Source organism: Pseudorasbora parva, chromosome 23 (genome assembly GCF_024679245.1).
Source record: "Pseudorasbora parva isolate DD20220531a chromosome 23, ASM2467924v1, whole genome shotgun sequence".
NCBI lineage: Eukaryota > Metazoa > Chordata > Actinopteri > Cypriniformes > Gobionidae > Pseudorasbora > Pseudorasbora parva.
In genome coordinates this window covers 10,948,657-10,964,485 of record NC_090194.1, presented here as the reverse complement: position 1 = coordinate 10,964,485, position 15,829 = coordinate 10,948,657, and the positions used below count along the sequence as shown (strand labels likewise).

The 15,829-nt window shown below is 39.3% G+C and overlaps 1 protein-coding gene across 1 annotated transcript in view; it reads right to left on the bottom strand.

The window, feature by feature from the left end:
- pcdh1a (protocadherin 1a) overlaps window positions 1-15,829 on the bottom strand; it is a 91,165-nt gene that overhangs the window by 17,815 nt on the left and 57,521 nt on the right. Inside the window, exon 4 of the mRNA XM_067433059.1 lies at window positions 13,321-13,540. Coding sequence (XP_067289160.1) covers window positions 13,321-13,540 — 220 coding nt within the window. The remainder of the gene's footprint in view (window positions 1-13,320; window positions 13,541-15,829) is intronic.

Genomic DNA, 15,829 nt, shown 5'->3' with positions numbered 1-15,829 from the left:
GGCAAAACAGAATAGGAAAAGATCTTTATATGTCATTTTGACACAAATACATATTAATAAATGACATTTTCATGTTTTAAAATCTGTAGGTTAACATAAATGCAGATATAGGCCTAATTGTAATAATAAAAACAACATAAGTATCAATTTTGAAATATTAAACCTGTAAATACAGAACGAAACATTCTGTAGCCTATTTTGCCGTCAATACCATAGATATATATGGCCAATAGTCTACTGCCGACGTTGTCTTTGCTGTATTAATAGGCAATATATTTAAATTTAACATGAAGTATAGGGCTTACCTGTACATCAATAGCAGCGCCGTGTCAGACATGCTTCTGGTGTGCAAAGACAGAGAAAACGGCAGGCAGCCGCTCCGCGCCTGACACGCAACAGAAACACCATGCTCACACCACGCTTGCAGTGTGTCTCCGGACTAACTTAACTGATTTTATGAAAATGAACGCAGTGGGAAAATAATCCAGTGATCCGCGGTGGCTTTGGGAGCATTGGCTTTGGGAGTGGCCTCGTAGGGCAGTGAGGCAAGTGCATTCTGGGAGTTGTTGTCTTTCATCACCTGAGACAAATACATTTTCTGCCTTTTCTCAGTCTAGAATAATTTCACATTTTTCTCCTACATTAACGACCCAGTTTAAATACAAAGCTTAATGCTAAATCACTGAAGTAACCCTTTATTCACCCACAGCCTCATTCACTTTCATAATATATTCCTAAGTAAAAACCTAATAAGTTGTAATATTTTGTTTTTAAACCAGAACACTCCTGTAAACCGTGCCCTGACCCACTCGCTCGTTCTCATTCGGTCTGTTTGCATTCAACACAGATGATACATCTGATCCGTGGTTGGATATTTTTTTCCCTGTCACATCACTGTAACTGTAAACGGCACAGTACAGAACAATAAAGACGGTAGAAAATGAATTATAGCACAATGAGCACAATAGCTGAGCTGGAACCTACTGGCATTAAGGCCAGCGAGCCACTGACAGCACACCTCTGGAGGATAAACAGAACCAGGACACATTGTTTCTCTCCTCCCCCCTCCACCTGAAACAACCACCGGAAAAAAAAAGAAAAGATATACTGTCCGAAAAATCCAGAGCATCACATGCGCCCTCTCTCTTGTGGGGAAGGTTGAGCAGAGAGCAGAGAGGCTGGCTCGGGCCTCTGCAATCAATTCTACTAACAGGCAGGGACTCTGACAAGGCCCAATGCCATCTGTCTGAACAGAGCCGTGCCCCGCGTCGTCACGCCACGCTGGCACCCGGGCAACAGCCCAAGCTGGCACCCACAAGACAAACAAGCCCCCTCAGACTAACACTCTGTTCTTCAGTCTGTCCCTCTCACTTCCTCTCTTTCAACACACGCATTGTCACATACAGAACAAACAAAGACATGTCATCTTTGGTACACCCAACAAACTAGCGAACGATCACACACAAACACGAATCACTCACAAACAAGACCGACCGCCATGGCAGCGCCAGATCTGAATGCGTTGTGCGATTGAACGTACAAAAATGAGCTCGGGACACAATGAAAAATGATTTCATTAAAACCCAGCGCTTGAAACTAAGAGAGAAGCTGTCAGCGGAGTTCAAAAGACGTGCTACATTATTAGGACTTCATAAGGCACCGAGACATCACAGGAACGGAGAAGAAAGAAAAATAAAAAAAAATCACACAGCATTGCTAAAGTTCCTCATCATTATGCAAATGCCATTTTATTCCATTTTATCTCTGTCTCTTTTTCCACTCTGGCCATATGTGCTGTGGCTCATGTTGGGGCTTCAAAAGGAGGCTCAGCCAGGCCACATGCAAATACCCCCATCTGGGGATCAAACAGCCCAACCTGATCGCCGCACGCAGGAGGGGAGCTTCGACGTGCTGTGGGCTCTGAGATGTGGTCAAACGTCACCGTTGACCTGTGTAAAACTCCCAGCGAGCTCTCGGGGAGGAAACCTGTGCACTTTCCTCTCCCTGCGGGACCGTACACTTGGCGAGTGAGTGCTTGTCTTAAAGAGTACAAAAGCAATCTAACACAAGTAGGACCCAATATCGGTGCCTTAGAGACCAACCGTTCTGACAATCGTGTTTAATGAGCCTTTAAAAGCGTTTCTGAGAGTCAAATTATTCCAGACACACGCAAGGCTGGATTGTCGTTAGAAAACTCCGATGTTCGATACAAAAAAAACATGCTTGATCGTACCTTCATAAATCAAAATTAGCAGCCCTAATCAGAGTCAAACAACCACTTATCAGGAAGGAATGATTCATCAGCGTCAATCCCTCCTCTTTTTCCTTCTCTCTCGAGTGGAGGAAGTGAATTGGAAGCCGCGACAGAGAAAATCAGCATTTGCGAGCATGTCATTGTTCGCTGGCTGTCACTCAGATTGCCTACATAAATGAGTTCTGTACACCTGGCTCGTCCAATCAAACGAGTCCAATTAAGGGAGAAGATTAAAACGCCGAACCCGTTATGGCAGACGTTCTCACCGCTAGCACTGTCTGTCTCGAAAAATTATAATCAAACCTTTCAGAACTGGGTGTGCAGGAACGCATTAGTCCAGAGATCTCTATTTTCGGTGGCCTCCATGTTGCCGTATTAATAATACAGAATACAGTAAAGCACAAGCTGTTATAATACACTGAAATGATTGTCGCCACTGTAGTTTCTATATACAGGCGGGTTCATTTGTAATGCATTTACTCTAACTCAAGCAGACGGGGCCACATACGAACAGCTGAAAACATCCACTGATGAGATCTGCAGGGAAAAAAGTGTCCCGTCGTATACTGTAGACTTTTGGTTTCATGTTCATTTTTCATCATAATGCTAATATGATACTAATAAGCATTAGCCAGCACTTAAACTAATGATGCTCATCAATTCTAATAATGTCCACGATGATGGCAGATTTATTGAAAGATTGCATCCAATACAACTAAAAAAGGCTGACAATCATTCAGTCCAAGGGAAGCGATGACTTTTTTTCCTGTTTATTAACTATGGGGTTTAAAATGATTTGTAATTAACATCAATCTAATTATTATACAGCACTGTATCATTTATCTGCCTACATATGGTGATACAGCAATGCAAATTACTCATCGCTACATAAATATGTATGGCTGCTTGGGCAAATGTTCATTTAACAAAATCAATGCTTTTCTGCAAAGTTGGTTTATGGGAAGTCTTTAGCCAGGCGCTTTTTGTGCATCAATTCACTATATGAATTATGCAAATCAGGTAATGGCTGAATGGAATTGTCATAATGCATTTCCCTATTTTGTGGGTTGGGTTGTGGAGGATTCAGTGGACTACTGCGATCTGGCATAATTTACTGGGACCATTACACTAAAAACAAATATTTTAGTTTATTGGACTATGCTTTATTAGAAAATACTATTACAGTCTTTGTACTTCCTTGTCATATTTAATTCAATGGGTTACTTGCCGTTTCTAAATAATTATTTGTGAAATTTTGCTTCTGATTGCAAATACTTTTAAACTAAATCCAACACCAAAGTTTTCTCAGCATACTTCACCTCAAGTGACTCTTAAAAATGTTAACTGTCATTGTGATCAATTGCAAATGTATGAAAACTCTTTTAAATTATATTCCCCTTACCACCTGCCTTCTGTAACTCCTTTGGTTCTACTTGCACTATCATTGGTGAGCAGGATTCGAACCGACGTTTCCGGAATGGGAGGCAGGAACGCTAACAAGAATGCTAAAGATTGCAGTCATTAGCGGCAGTCGCTAGTGCGCCTCTTGAGGCCAGGAAAGTGAGGTTTACTCGAACAGCTTTTAATAGCTGGCCTCTGTTCCACTCACCTCCCTAAACCTCACTCCCATTGGGTCACGGCACCAGTGTAACTCCTCCTGGTCTACTTGCACCGTCCGTAACGAGTAGGATTTGAACCAGCATCTCCAGGAAGGGAGGCAGGAGCATTAATGGGGATGCTAAAAACTCTAGCGTCAGTCAGCAAGTAGTTTTTTAAATATAGCATAATAGCATAGTTTCATAGACAGGGGTTAGACTAAGCCAGAATTCGGCTTTTTTACGACATTTAAGTAGCTTTTATAAACGTGCCTTAAGCCGGGTGCACACTGTGCGATTTTGCCCACGATTTGGTCGTCTGAGACAAATTTAGCAAATCCTAAAAGATTCCTCAGATCCTAGGCTAAAATCTGACGTCATTGGTCGTTAGTTTGACATGTTCACCGGCAGCCGATTAATGAGCGCTGCGATCAAATTTTACCTCAGACGAAATTCTGGCAGTGTCAGAAGATTTGGCACACAATCCTGCAGTGTGACTTCTCCTACGACGACAGTCAAATATCTCCGTTTTTCAAGACAAACTATGACCAAAACGAGAGCTAGAGATTCCTTTGTAGCCAGCATTTCAGTCCCGCGTGTAATGCAGCTCACCATCACCGAACGCGTCATTCATTGATGATATGAACTCCGGGTGAGTTTTCTTGCGCGCGTCCGTTTTTAGTGCGCTTTCACTATCGTGCAGTCTGACATTAATGTCAACTGAGATCTTACAGTGTGACATGGCGATCATGTTCGTACAGTCTGACAAGGGACATTCGCAAAGGATTTTGAAAAATCGCACAGTGTGCAGGACCCATTAGAAAAACTTTTCTGGTGCGATATACCTGTAGATATTTGTCATCCGGTAGAGATTTTGGGCCAACGGTGTGGTTATGTTCATGTGACATTACTGTGCTCTGCAGTCACAAACGCTTATCGTTTGGCATGCAAGTATTTGCGTATTAAAAACAAGTCATTTTAAACTGTCGAAGAGCAGTAAGCTGCGAAAGACAACTCGTTCTGCTATATGCGCTTGGTGTCAGAGAGATGTTGGTGTTCTCAGCGCTATCAGAGATGCATGCCATCAGGCCATCAATTTACATAGTTACACTTTTGAAATTTTATTAAGAATACATTTATATTTAATCCTTAAATGCATGCCACCGGTCTTTAGTGACCTTGGACATCATTCACTAGCCTTCTCTTCCTCCTCATTAGTTTTTTAAAGTTAGACATCAAACTTCTTAGTATTCCTTAATCAATTCATTATAAACAATATAACAAGAAAAAAATATGAAAGAATGCCCGTTTTCCCCATTATTTTTTTGTAAAAATTGTATATGGTCGCTAACAGTGTAAGTAATTTTTTTCTGCACAACAATAATTGAATGTTTGATGACTGAATACACAATGATACACAATGATGAAGTGACGTTTTACTCATAGTTACCGCAGGCAGAAAAGAAAAGCATAGAAAGTATTATCAGCATTAGTGTTAATGTCACTTGAGGCTGGATCTGGTAAAGAAGCTGTCAGGGATCAAAATATTGATTTTTAAGAAGTTGAAAATTATAGTTTTGAGAATATGTTTGAGATGTCGAATATAAGCCAGATACAGAAGGTACTGGGAAATGAGCTCTGACAGGACACTGATGATGGTATAAAACATCTGCTCAACCCGAACCCTTCAAAGCTTCAACAAAATGCACTTTAATTTATTCTTCTGTAATTGTTACTCTAAAATCAGGGGAGTTCTATATTATTATGGCAGGCACAACAAAACAATCTATGTTAGATATAGATACGGGTCACTAAAGACCCAGAAAATGTAATTATTGGCAAAACATTAAGGGTTAATTTATACAGTGGAGAGTATGCAGTGTTTTATATACATTTGATTACTTTATATAATGTATGTAGTATTTTATTTCAAGCGCTTGAAGTTTTTCAGGTAGGTCCATTTCCTTTGTTTGTTTTCCTATATGCTTTTAATTAGTTTCTTTGTTCTTTCTCTATCACTGTTTACTTGTCTTCAGTAAGCTTGAGAGTTTTTTTTAATTGAAACTTGGGCTTGTATTAGTTTTTTGTGAAAACGGTGACAAGAATTATGAATATATTTTCATTAAAAACCTTATTTAAAGCAAAAAAATAGCTATATTGTGATACTCGTGCAATAAAAGAACTCATATTGTGATATAAGATTTCAGTCATATTGTCCACTCCTGTGTGTTGAAAAATTCTTTCATTTAAATACAGTTCAGTGCTGCTTCAAGGTATTTAGTGCCTAGTTAAACTGGATTGTGGCTGGTTAATGAAGGTTTTTGCTCTTAAATAGGGTGCACAAAAGTGTTTGCACCACAGTACTTTAATATACAAAGGAAGATCAGGGAAACATAGTACAGAACAAAAAGCAAGAGCAAACCAAAAACCAGAGCTAATGTTAACGCCGAAATGAGAACTATAGAAATCAATAGTAACAGATCATGTTACATGAAAATCAAATTGTGTATCACAGATCTCAGGAAGCCCGTCTGAGCCTTTTCTCTAAGGAGAAAAGCCTTGAGCAAGAGAGAGAGACAGATTGAAAGAAAAGAGAGACAAAAACGAGATCCGACAACAAGGGGAAGACAGAGCAATAGAGAGACAGAAAAAGATACAAAGACTCAGAGAGACAGGTAGACAGACAGAAAAAGGAACGGGGAGGGGGAGGGAGAGGGGGAGAAAGAAAGCACAAAACAGAAAACATTTTCCTTCCACTAAATCACTGAATCCTAGAATTTAAGACCACCACCCCTTCTCTCCCCCAGCATATACCACAAAATTACATCATACACTTCAATCTGATCCAGGATCAAAGGGGAATCGCGCGGGTGCCATGGAAACACACTTCAAAGACTTTCTTTTCCAGCATCCAGTGTAAACCTTTGCAACTGACTGGTGTTCGCACAGAGGAGACAGCGGATTTTGTTGACTTCTTAAGAATAAGAATGTGTCTGACAACTGTCTGAGCTCAAATTTGATATTTACTGATGGAACGATATAACGCTGCTGCAAATTGCATAATGAGATATGTCAAAGTGTAAATTTTTACATTACATTGATTTGAAAGAGAAGTGTGTTTTGTGTAGCACAAAATAAGACTTGACTAGCATGGGCGTCACAGTTAGATTTCACAGAAGTGCTGGTTGTGACATCCCAAAATGGCGTAGCACTGTCTCGTTAAATATTAAGTCGGTAATGCACTAGTGTTACTTTGTTAACCAAATCTTTTACAAAAAATGTTCATTGCTGCTCGCTCAACCCAGAATTCCGTTTGTGATATGCTGGTTTGATAATAGTGTTTTCTACTGGACTAGTTGTTGTTCTTTTAAGACATTAGTTGACGACTAAGTACACATTAATATTAGGCAAATTTAATTAAATTAAACATATACTGGAGAGTTTTTACATTAAACATTAGCCTATTCCGCACTCAAGCACATGCATAAAGCTTGCCACAAAGAACAGCACAAGTATTAGTTGACTGTGTCAAAAAAATAAGGAGATATTAATTGTTTATTAACTCTTTCCCCGCCAGCGTTTAAAAAAAAAGTTGCCAGCCACCGCCAGGGTTTTTGACAATTTTCACCTAAATTTAATAGCCCATAGAATATTTTGTTAAATGAATATCTGAGCATGCAATATATCAAAATAAAGATCTGACCCTCTTCTTTTAAACAACAAAAAAAAAATCGTTTTAGTCTAGCTTCATGCATTCCTTTTTTATCAACACTTGAATATGGGTAGGTTTCATAAAAAAAAGCAACGTTTTGAACAAAAAGCTGAGAAAATAAATTTTTTGTGAAAGACTGTTTCCAGATCAGATTCAGAGCGATGATCAATCACAGATGGAGTAGATCGAGTCCATCAACACCCCTAATGCTTACACAGTCCTGTAGCTAATCCTGGGTCCACATTTCATTCAGTAACATTAGGCAGTTTTGATTCATATGCTGTTTAATGAGGATGATCACGTTATTTTTAATATGCATATGATTACATGCGATCGCTCGTTTCACTGCGTCTTCCTCACGTGTGTTTTGATCAGGAGATTCAGTACTCATTCAGAAGATGTGCAATAGCGCCCCCTAGCGCCCGACAGTGAAAACACGGAAACCCGGAAAATTCCGTTATTGGCCTGGAAGCGTTTTTTTCACAAATAACGGAAATTTCCGTGTTTGGCGGGGAAAGAGTTAATAAACTAGGTTTTTTTCTTAACTTTTTTTTCTTCTTCATTAATGGCTGCAAAGATGAAGTTGATGATGAGTTGATAATGAAAGTTGATGATGCTGACTCGCCATTTCCGCAATAGTGGACACACCAAGAGAGAAATGCATATGTCATACAAATACTATTTCTTTTAGTTTTGAATTGTTTCGTTTAAAAGTAGACATTTTAAGCTTTTTATTTACATAGTTCTTAAGTTTTGTTTCATTTATTAGAAGCGCTCTAGTCCATGATTAGTGCCATGATTATATTGTCTGCTATATTTGCATATTATTTATTAAATCTAGGCAATTGGTTTTTAAAACGTAAAGACAATTTATACAAAATGAAATTCACTTTAAAGAAGGACTTAATACAAAACAAAACTTAAAGAAGTGGCCAAAATGTTTAAAAAGATTTTCAGATTAAAAAATATTTTTAAAAAATCATATAATATTTAAAGATAAATATAAAAAATGAATAGCTACAAGTATAGTGCAATACAGGGAATCAAATTGCAGGTCGGAGCGGGACTTGAGCGAAGATAGTTTTACCAGTGGGCGTGATCAGTTTATGAGTAGTGTTCACTTGGGCCGTGAGCAATTGAGTAGAGCGCGCTGGCATAGAACAGAATATTGAGCTGAGCGTCACATCACTATGCTTTGCTCACATGCTCTGGTCCAGGCGATTTCCATCGTTAAATGGAAAAAGTGGATTCGGACACACCAAGTGCACTCTCTGTGTTTTTAGATTGTTGAAATACGGCACTTCATGTGTGCGGTTGCCAGATGTCAAGAGTTCAAATCTCCCATGCTGGCCAGAAAATGCTGCTGTCACCTTTCACAACTGATAACCACATATAGCAGTAAAAATCCAGCACAGTATATCCACTTATTACAATACACACTAACCAAACAAAGATTATATATATATATATATATATATATATATATATATATATATATATATATATATAGCTTCGGATCATGTCGACTAGTTATTATACAGAGGATATATGATAAAGTGAAATTACCTGTAAAATCTGATTCTAATTGGCTTATCATCAGTGATTTAGCAACACCTTAATTCCAAAAAACTACTGATAACAACACACACACACACACACACACACACACACACACACACACACACACACACACATGTACACGCACACACACACGCACGCACGCACGGCGCAAACAGACACACAACATATACATTCTTTGTTGCTGGATATTGGATATCCATTGCAAGCTTAAATATTTATAAAAATATAAAACTTTTTATATTATTGATAATATATATATTTTTTAAATCTACTATTATGATTCAGTATACATTAGCACATATAAACTGGCCACCCCAATCTTGAAAAAAATAAAGATATATATATATTGACCAATAATGTCACACTATGTGAGCGACAGTTTGTGGCTGTTGTGGGGAAAGCAATGCACTGTATATACATGTTATAAATCATAGGCTCTCATATATGCTGCATAACACTGTCAAGATGACACCAATCAATCATTAGTCAATTGACAAACGAGAGGTTGTAGTGACAGGCTGAAACATTAGCGGAGCTCTTGGTGCGTCAGTTTGTGGTTTTATGGATGGATTAGAGGTATCATGTATATTGCGCTCTGTATTGATAGCAGCTAACAATGGTTGTTGTGTCAAATATCCCGTGAAGGGCATGTGAAATATTACATCTGCCATTTGCTCAGCCTGAGAGATGGACGACATTCGACACGTTGTCCAGGGCTGGAGAAATGATTGGTTTAGAGTTGCAGTTGGTCACTGAATCAGCCACAGGCTGCAGGTGTTCACTGTATGTCTAAAATAGGCAATAGAACAATGCGTTGTGTTCCAGCACTGTCATTGAGATTTGAGAATCTACAGGGGCGGTAACAAAGGTCAGAGCAAACCATAAAACACCATCGTTTCCTGCACGAAGGGGCCAACATCAGCAGCATAAAAAATAAGACTTTTCATAACCAAAGGCCAAACTGCTTCGGGGATCCACGGTGTCATTTCTGCCAAGGGCCACAGACGCACAGGAACGGTGTGTGTGAAGTTCACATATTGCTTTTCATCTAGCTTAAACGGAGTGACACTCCGCTCCACACCCCCCCCACACCCACCCCCACCCGTCAATCAGCCCAACGGCAGCGAACAAAACCCTCCACCAGCCCTGCTTGTCACCCTGTCACTCAAATCCCACCGCAAAAATAAATAGGGGGCAGGAAGCAGCACCGTACGGAAGACGGCTCGAGGGGTGGGGGAGTGGGGACAACAGCCTTTTTAAAATCATTTTCTCCTGCGTTTCTCTACGAGGGATTTCTGTATAATCTCCCTGAGGTAAGAATCATATTTTAATTAGGTCTACCTCTGGTTAACAGTTCCCCTCCCTGCCTGATCAGTGTACGTGCCCACCCGCCGGTGCTGTCAGACTCACTCACTCTCAGATCAAACTAGATCAAATCAAAGATGCCGACAATCCTCAGTCTTCTCACTCTTCTGACACTCCCCAAAACAAAAAGACAGTTTGCGCTGCATTAGTCTTTAAAGAGTAGTCCACCAAAACATGGACATTTTGTGATTTTGTGATGCTTTTGTTGTTGTCCCACAGAATACACACGTTTTAAAGACCAAAGTCAATTTATTCTTTATCTCCACATGAGCTGTGAGTTTGGGACACTTATTATTATTATTATTATTATTATTATTATTATTATTATTATTATTATTAAATACTCTTTGTTTTATTTTACAGTACAATATTATTAGTAGTAATGAACCAAAACCATCCTTGGGTGACACTTACACTTACAATTACACTTGGGTAAAAATGTATTTTATATATATATATATATATATATATATATATATATATATATATATATATATATATATATATATATATATATATATATATATATATATGCTTTATTTAAAAAAAAGAAAATGTAGCTTCGTGCGATAATTTTCAGAAGCAGAAATTTCAGTGCATCCCTTTTATTAAGATAATACATACCTTTATTGACTTGTTTTATTTTTGGAATTAAATTTTAATACAAGTTTTTTTTAAATAATAATAATAATAATAATAATAATAATAATAATAATAATAATAATAATAATAATAATAATAATAATAATAATAATGCTATTTTTATTGTATAATGATATTCTATGGGTTCTAGAAATTGAGATTGTTTAAACCAGGGTTTTTTAAACTGGGGTCCTCCAGAAGGCTCTAAGTCTACCGAACATTCTAACTGTTTCATTTTTTCAAAATGTTCTCTTCTTTCTTGGCGTTTTTTTGTATATGTTTGCTTTGTATCTTTAGTGAGTTTTTCTAAGTCTTCTTCAGCTCACCCACTGGGGTTGTAAGACAGTATTCTTGACACATTACGTAAGCTGCTTACATAAATGTATTTATTAATTTTTAACTGAAAATCTTCAGATTTTTATACCCTACATTAAGTATAGCCAATTTAAGTTGGGAAACAATACATTGTATGTATAATGACACATACTTATTTATTTTTGTAGGTTTTTTTCACACCTGGGTTTTAGGAAGGGGTCCTCATAAACGATTCATCATATTCTTGGCATCATAAAGTTTGAAAACCCTAGTTTAAAAACAACAAAACCTATATAGAGTCTTGGCTTTTTTCACTATATCCTCTACCCGCGTTTTTGGCATGTTTGCACCGCAGCAACTGGGAATGATTTTAGTTTTTAACAACTCCTTTTTGGGGGAAATAAATTAGCTCCTACTTCAGAGTAGGGTATATCCCAGCACAATAGGAAGTGCCTGTGACGTAAATGTACGCTGACTGGCCGAACCCACATGGACATAAATTCAATAAATGTCCGCCCTGGTGGATAGTGCCTATAACTAAGTTTCTAGAACAACCCGGTGCGAAAGCCCCTGTAGTGCAAAAGTTTTATGGAACTTTTAGTTATTTTCAGAGGATTGAATATTTTAGCCCCATAAAGCAAGGTCATAGTTGTTCCACTCGAAAGGGAATTCTAGCTTTTGTCGGGGGGGTTTGTATCTGATGATAAAACTACTAGAATACAGGTTTGGGTGAGGGAATAATCAAAATAATATTTTTCTTATTATTAATACTCCTTTTAAAGGCCCTCTATAAATATCTTTGAAGATACAGTACTGGCTGTCATGCAAAATCATGCATAAGACATTAGACATAGGTGAAACCCACAAGGCAATGGACAAACAGAAGGTCATGTGCTCATCGGCTGTAGGATTTTCTCTGCAGAACACAGAGCCAGTCACATGCAGCGCTGACATTTCACTTCCTAAAACGGTTCCCCTAGAATCCGACGCACGTCTGTGGGGCTGGCAGACACACCCCGCACGTGTGCAGGTTCCCAGCGTGAAATCAACAGGACGTTGTGTTTCATGGAGCATGTTAAAACACTGACGTGAGAAGACTTAGGTATATTTCGCAGCTAAAATGTTAACACGAGCTCACCGAGACATCCAGAGGGATATCAGCATGGTAATTCAGCACAACAGCACTAATAGAGAAAAAATCTGAAGGAGATCGGTGCGAAAAGTGGCATTATGGAAGCATTGCTGTCGTAATGGAGATTAAATTGAACAGAGACAAATTTGTGAGGGCAACGTTTAAAAATGGCAGCTGCTGCCAGGATGTTTCTGGTTATGGGAACGACAATATAAATGAATTACAGAAAGAATGTCTAGCACGTCTCCGGCGGAATTAGTAATGGCTGAACGGAATTGACGTTTGACTATCCTGCTTAGTCCTAGCATTTCTTTTTTGGTTTTCGTTTTCCGTCTTATTGTTTTATGACCCCGGCAGCTGCTGTGAGGAGCAGTTTGGCTTGAGCTAAGAAGCTGTTTACGATCAGCACACTGTTGTCTGGGCAGACGTCAAAGCGCAGATTTATTTGGAGACCAAAAGCTCCATTAGTCGGAGTTTTTAATTAGCACACTTGTGTGAGAGGGTCATTAAGAATGATTTGCTGTTGTGATTGAGGGCTTGCTGATGGGCAAGACACAGACCCTGCTGAGTCTGCTTCTGACCCTAAACGCATAGATCTAGCCACGGCCAAAACAAAGCAGGTGTTTACGAAAAAAAAACCTCACTCCGATCCACTCCGAAAAAAACTTTGCGGATCCAGCGCCAGCCTGCTAAATGAGACGTAACAGAAGTCTAAAGCTCATACCAGTTTCTGGGTGTTCCATCTCTCCGATGCTGCCGTCAGGGGTTGTCCGTTCGTAGTGGTCTTCGGGCAGGGCAAGGGGGCCGATGCGGGGTCCTGAAGAGCTCTTGCTGCTGGGGGTCTCGGACTCCTCCAAGCCGCTGTCATAGTAACTTTGCTGAGAGGAGTCTTGCTGATCTTGCACGGGATTGGCTGTGGAGAACGTCACTCTGCGATGCGGGAGCTGCAGTCGGGAGAAAAGAGGGGCATTCAGTCACACAACAATCTAATTATAACTTTAGGCCCCAAAACTAGGCTAATTGACCACTAAATTTGTAATATCACACTTCAGCAGACGGGCATTTTCAATATGTAATTTCCAGAGGGGCGGCTAATGAGGAAACGTTTTGTTCAAATTGAGGGGAAATGGTAAAGAGGGAATCACTTATTAGAGTATCTCTCGGCAGAGGGGAACGCAATGCAATTCTCCTTTGATATCACTGCTTAGGTGACCGCATTGTTGTTCACAAGGCCAATGAGGGCAAACACTCATGCTGAAATACAGAGGCGCAGAGCTCATAAAACAGTGGAAATCAACAGAATCCTGCAGAAAAGCCTCCATTCCCAATTCCGTGTAAGCTCAAAGCTTGACGACTGCAACAAGGGATCGATAGTGCCAGGCTGCACACACACGCACAAACACACACACACACACACAGACTAGCAAACAGAGCCATTTTAGAGTAGGAATTAGGGCCATTAAGAGAGCAATTTCAGTTCATATAAAAAGCCCATTAACATGGCCATTTAAAACATATAGAGAGGCCATTAAGGCTACATACTTCAACATCCCAAAGTCGTGAGCACCCCCCCCCCCCCCCCAATTCAGCATGTTTATTTATAAGCTCATTCATCAATTAGTATGCCCATTATTTTCTTGACTTGTCCCGAAATGTAATGTCCAAAAATGCAGCGCACGTACAAATATTGTTAATCTGTATATTCAACGTATTGCTCATTTACATTCATGCTAGGGTTGCGCAGTATATCTGCAGCTCAATTCTAAAAAATCCAACACCAAGAAGAAACAACAGCATACTCTCCAGATGTTCACTTCAAGTATAGTCAGCTTTGTTCATTTTAATGTGAGTGATTTATTTTTGAGCTGCGTGCATCTGGTGTATCTGTAGATTGCCCTGCAATATTTGCAACTTGTAGTACTACAGAATTCAACTGATGTATACATGCATGATATAAATTTAATTGTACTGTGCATATGTGTACACAGTATACAGAACTGTAAAATTAATTTTATATCACAATAGAGTGCATGTTGCTGGAAATCGAACCCTTAAATGTTTTAGATATTAAATAACCATGTATTAATGCTGTAATATATATTATAATATATATATACATTTAGGGGTTGGATTTCCAGCAACATTAACTATATTGTGATATACTGTATACTGTTACCATGATATAAAATTACTTGTACTGTGATATAAAATCTTTGTCATTCGGACCATCCCAAATCTATTTACTTACACACATCCCGTCATTACTCATACACACACTTCCACTAAACATTTGTAAATTTGTGCTCACTCTTCACTCTCTCACGCTCATATGAGTTGTAGGCCTGTTCTTCGTGTGCTCCCTTGTGCCCTGGTATTTACGGTTAGCGAGGCACTGAAGTGCGTAGACGAAAATTCTCACTGCACAGTAATTACATCGACTTCCTTAGCAAACTCTGACGGACATGGACTCGCAGCACGAGTCCCTCTGTTGTCAAAGCTTGCGTTCAATGAGTGTGTGCGTGTGTGGAAGAGAGAAAGAGATACAAGGGAGAACCATGGGGCTTTTTGTCTTGGGCTGAAACTTTTTAATGTATTTCCTTTTTTAATTTTCTTATTAATTTGTAGTCTTTGATGTGCAAGAGACTGCATGCCATTCTTTGGGTGGTGCACGTTTTAGTCAATGTTTATCTTTTGTGAAATGTGCTTATCGGGCTTTGTAGAAAATGCAAATGGCACTGCTTGATCACTGTAAAGGGATGTAGTGATTACAAGGCCACATGTAGTATGCAAATTGTAGTGTTTGATCTACAGTAGGGACTTTGAAAAGAAAAATCCTCAAGTGCGGTTTTATTAGGGAAAGCGCATTATTATGGTTATGATATTTTAATTGCTAATATCATTGCCATCCCAGGTACCATCCTGGAATAATGGCAATTTCAGCGACTGGAATTGTACTTCAGACACATTGCTATTTAAACCAAAGAGAGGCATTTAGTTATTTAAATATGGATTCTTGCTTAAACTGCTCCTACAGGCATTGCTTGAGAGTCAGCACTTTTATCCCCCTTAGCGCTGGGAGCTGCAGCTCTGCAGTTCTGCAGATGGGATAGAGTCACAACACCAAGTCCAGTCTCTCTCTTATCTTCCTCAGGGGGAGCACTGCAGATCTGGGATTGGTGTTTGTACTGGGGGTCGCAGTGGGGGGGGGGGGGGGGGGGGGGGGGGGCAGATAA